The sequence below is a fragment of the Neolamprologus multifasciatus genome, chromosome 23 (genome assembly GCF_963576455.1).
Source record: "Neolamprologus multifasciatus chromosome 23, fNeoMul1.2, whole genome shotgun sequence".
NCBI classification, from domain to species: domain Eukaryota; kingdom Metazoa; phylum Chordata; class Actinopteri; order Cichliformes; family Cichlidae; genus Neolamprologus; species Neolamprologus multifasciatus.
The window spans coordinates 15,524,563-15,527,924 of NC_140460.1; the positions used below are offsets into that span (position 1 = coordinate 15,524,563).

The window sequence follows — 3,362 nt, forward strand, 5'->3', positions numbered from 1 at the left end:
AAGTTTGGCATGAAATCCACAATGAGCATCGAGCACTCTTATTTTGGCAAGAAAACATGTTGGGCATGTGCGTGTAGGGAATGACTCACTCTCATCAGCTCAGGTTTATTACAAAATGAGAGGCACCATATGTGGGTCTACGTTGTGGAGGTTTTAATTGAATTTGAATCCTTAGCACAGTATGCATGTGCCCTTTAATGGAGCAATGGAGATTAGTAATCAGCCTTGCTTATTAGTTCAAGTTGTGTAATGGTGACACAATTTGAGCCCTTTCTTTTTTACTATGATAGCTAAATAGTATTGTACAACTTCTCGGAATGAAGCGCCTTCTCTTTTCCATTGAATCGCTGGTCTTTAGACAGACTTTAGTACAAAGGCTGCCATCCTGTCTTTACTTTCTCAACCTACTTTAAACCTCTAGCTTATCAAAGCTTGTGATTAAAACAACAGACCAGAAAGACAATCACACACTATTTTTGGACAGGCCTGTGCTAGAGTGAAATCTACTGTGATGTACTTAGCACAATCAGTGTGTTCAAGCCTTAACATGAAAAGATAAACCTACCAAAACCACTCTAAAGGTTCAGTGTAATCTTGTGCTTGAGTTTTTAAACTGTGATTAATTTGTCTAAATTAATCACAGTTTGTTAAACATTACAGTGCATTTTCCCTTAATGACAGTCACATTTCAGGGATTCGTGTCAGCTGACAGTCCAGTGTCATGTGAACGTGTTCCTGTTGGAATATAACTCCAGATAAAATGAAGTGTGTGGGATTAAGCTGCAAACAAGGCATACATAAAAATGTTAGCAGTTTATTAAAGAGCGCAACAATTACAATTGTAAGAAGAGATAAAACAGACATGCATCGTTTTATAAAACCTACAAAAGTAAACTGGCTTACATAGTAACCTTACCCATCCACAACCACTATCGAGACAGAGGCCAAGATTGCTTAAACATTCAAACGCCTTTGGGTTTTTGTCCTTTGGGGAAATGTAACAAGAGCTCCAGGAAAATGCTGCTGTTCTTAAATTTCCTTTAGTACAAGTTAAACACATTGTATTAGTGTGCATCTATACAAATTATCAGCTACTGTGACACCAAGATAAAATGTGGCAGTGTTTGTGTCAGTTGAATTCACAAAGAATGCAGGAATACTTAAATCATTATTTCATGTTTCAAGTAGAAATTTCAAAAAAATAAAGATTGGTTTGTCGAGTCTTGAAACAGACACAGAGCTAAATACAGTACTGCTAATGATACTTTTGTTTTCAACCGTTCACTTGCTGTAATTTGCGGGCTCATCACCCTCTTCTTTGAGCAAACATGTGCGCACCAGTGCCTCTGTGACAGCGTAAGGATCGCAGTTAGCGGATGGGCGACGGTCCTCGAAGTAGCCTTTCTTGTCTTGCCCCACTGAGCGAGGAATGCGGATGCTGGCCCCACGGTTGGCCACGCCGGCTGAGAACTCATCGATGCTCGAGGTTTCATGACGACCAGTGAGACGTCTGGCGTTGTCGAGCCCACCCTTGGGATCGTAGGCCCGGATGTGATACCTGTGTCTTTTTGCCAACTTTTCAATGGATTCCTCGATGACTCTGAAGATGAGAGTTAGAGTTAGAAACACACCAAAACCCCACATTTCATTTATTAAACTTAATTGACTTTGAATTCATCCTTACTTAAGCCCGCCATCCTCTCTCATCTCCTTTGTACTGAAGTTGGTATGGCAGCCAGCTCCATTCCAGTTCCCTGCGATAGGCTTGGGGTCAAAGGACACCACAACACCAAAATCTTCACAGACTCTGTGAAGAATGAAGCGAGCAACCCACAGGTGGTCTCCCATGTCGATACCTTCGCAAGGCCCAATCTGGAACTCCCACTAAAACACAACAAAGAAGGCATTATTAACAGTTACACTAATAATTACCTGTTTTTACACACTGCCTTTGTCATGATGGAAAATTACCTGTGCCGGCATGACTTCCGCATTACTTCCATAGATCTGAACCCCAGCATACAGACAAGCTCTATAGTGCGCCTCCACAATGTCTCGTCCGTATGCCTTATCTGCCCCGACTCCACAGTAATAAGGCCCTGATTAAGTGGAAAGAGACTAAACATTAACACTCATCTGGGATTACTGATGTATATTCAAAAAAATGAGCAAAGTTAGAGGCCGACATTCACCTTGTGGCCCGGGGAAGCCGTTGGAAGGCCAACCAAAGGGATGTCCATCTGTGCCCAAGATAGTGTACTCTTGTTCCATACCGAACCATGAGTGGTTGTTTTCCACCATGTTCATAATCTTCTTACAGGTGTATCGGAGGTTGGTCTCTGTTGGAACAGCGTCAGAAATTAGCTAAAACTTAAGACGGCTTAAAATCTCATGACTCCCCGGTTTGTAAATTTCCACTCACCTGCTGGTTTGCGGTTGTACTTGAGCACTTCACAGAGCACCAGCTTATTAGGGTCTTTTCTGAATGGGTCCCTGAACATGGCAGCAGGAATTAGGTACATGTCACTGTTGGAACCCTCTGACTGGTAGGTGCTGGAGCCGTCAAAGTTCCACTCAGGGAGATCTGGCAAAAAACAACAACAACCCTGTTCAAAAACCTTAAAACATGTCGCCATCCATGCTTTTTTATTTTCCTGAATGATATTGATCATACTGGAACTACATCTTACCTTCTATTGTCTTGGGTTCAGAATCCAGAGTTTTGGTCTTACATCTCAGTCCCTCTCCAGATCCATCTATCCAAATGTACATGGCTTGTACCTTCTCCCCCTGAGGGAGGCTCATGTACTGCTGTTTAACAGCTTTGTTCAGTTTTGAACTCGCTGAGGTGGCCATTTTCTTGACCCTGAAAACCTACAGAGATAAATGGACGCATGATGAGCTTCAATTCAAATCAATGTGTCTGAAGGCATGTGTAAAACAACAGGCAGGATGTCAGGTAAGTACATCTAAGTACCTAAATGCTACCGAAATCTCCATCACGACTGATTATACAACAGTTCCATTTGTGATCAACCGGCCTGATGCTCTCACACAAACAGTTGTTTACTAGGAGCTCGCGTAAGTGGAAAAATACAACACAAGAGCAAATGGACGTTAGACGCAAGTTAACACTACTGTCATTGTTTTTCCTCGCACGCACAAATTCTAAAAGAATTTAAAAAACGATTCGATTCAATTAAAAAAAACGACTTACCTAATGTTAAGTGTAAGAAAATATTAAAAGATGTACAGAGTCTGTGGATGTGTGTTTCCTGTGTAGGTTTCTATTGTTGTTCATTCCTGCTGCCCCTCACCGCGTCCCCTGTTGGATTTATAGTCCTGCTCGAACCACCTGATTG

General features: G+C 41.9%; 1 protein-coding gene across 1 annotated transcript; it reads right to left on the reverse strand.

Annotated features, from left to right (window-relative positions):
* Nucleotides 1-798: 798 nt before the first annotated feature.
* Nucleotides 799-3,362, reverse strand: glulb (glutamate-ammonia ligase (glutamine synthase) b). Its single transcript, XM_085151776.1, has 7 exons — nucleotides 3,218-3,362; nucleotides 2,691-2,874; nucleotides 2,423-2,584; nucleotides 2,193-2,339; nucleotides 1,972-2,099; nucleotides 1,685-1,884; nucleotides 799-1,600 (listed from the first exon to the last, which is right to left on the reverse strand). The coding sequence occupies exons 2-7, from the start codon at nucleotides 2,854-2,856 to the stop codon at nucleotides 1,282-1,284; spliced, it is 1,122 nt and encodes a 373-aa protein (XP_085007902.1). The 5' UTR covers nucleotides 2,857-2,874; nucleotides 3,218-3,362; the 3' UTR covers nucleotides 799-1,281.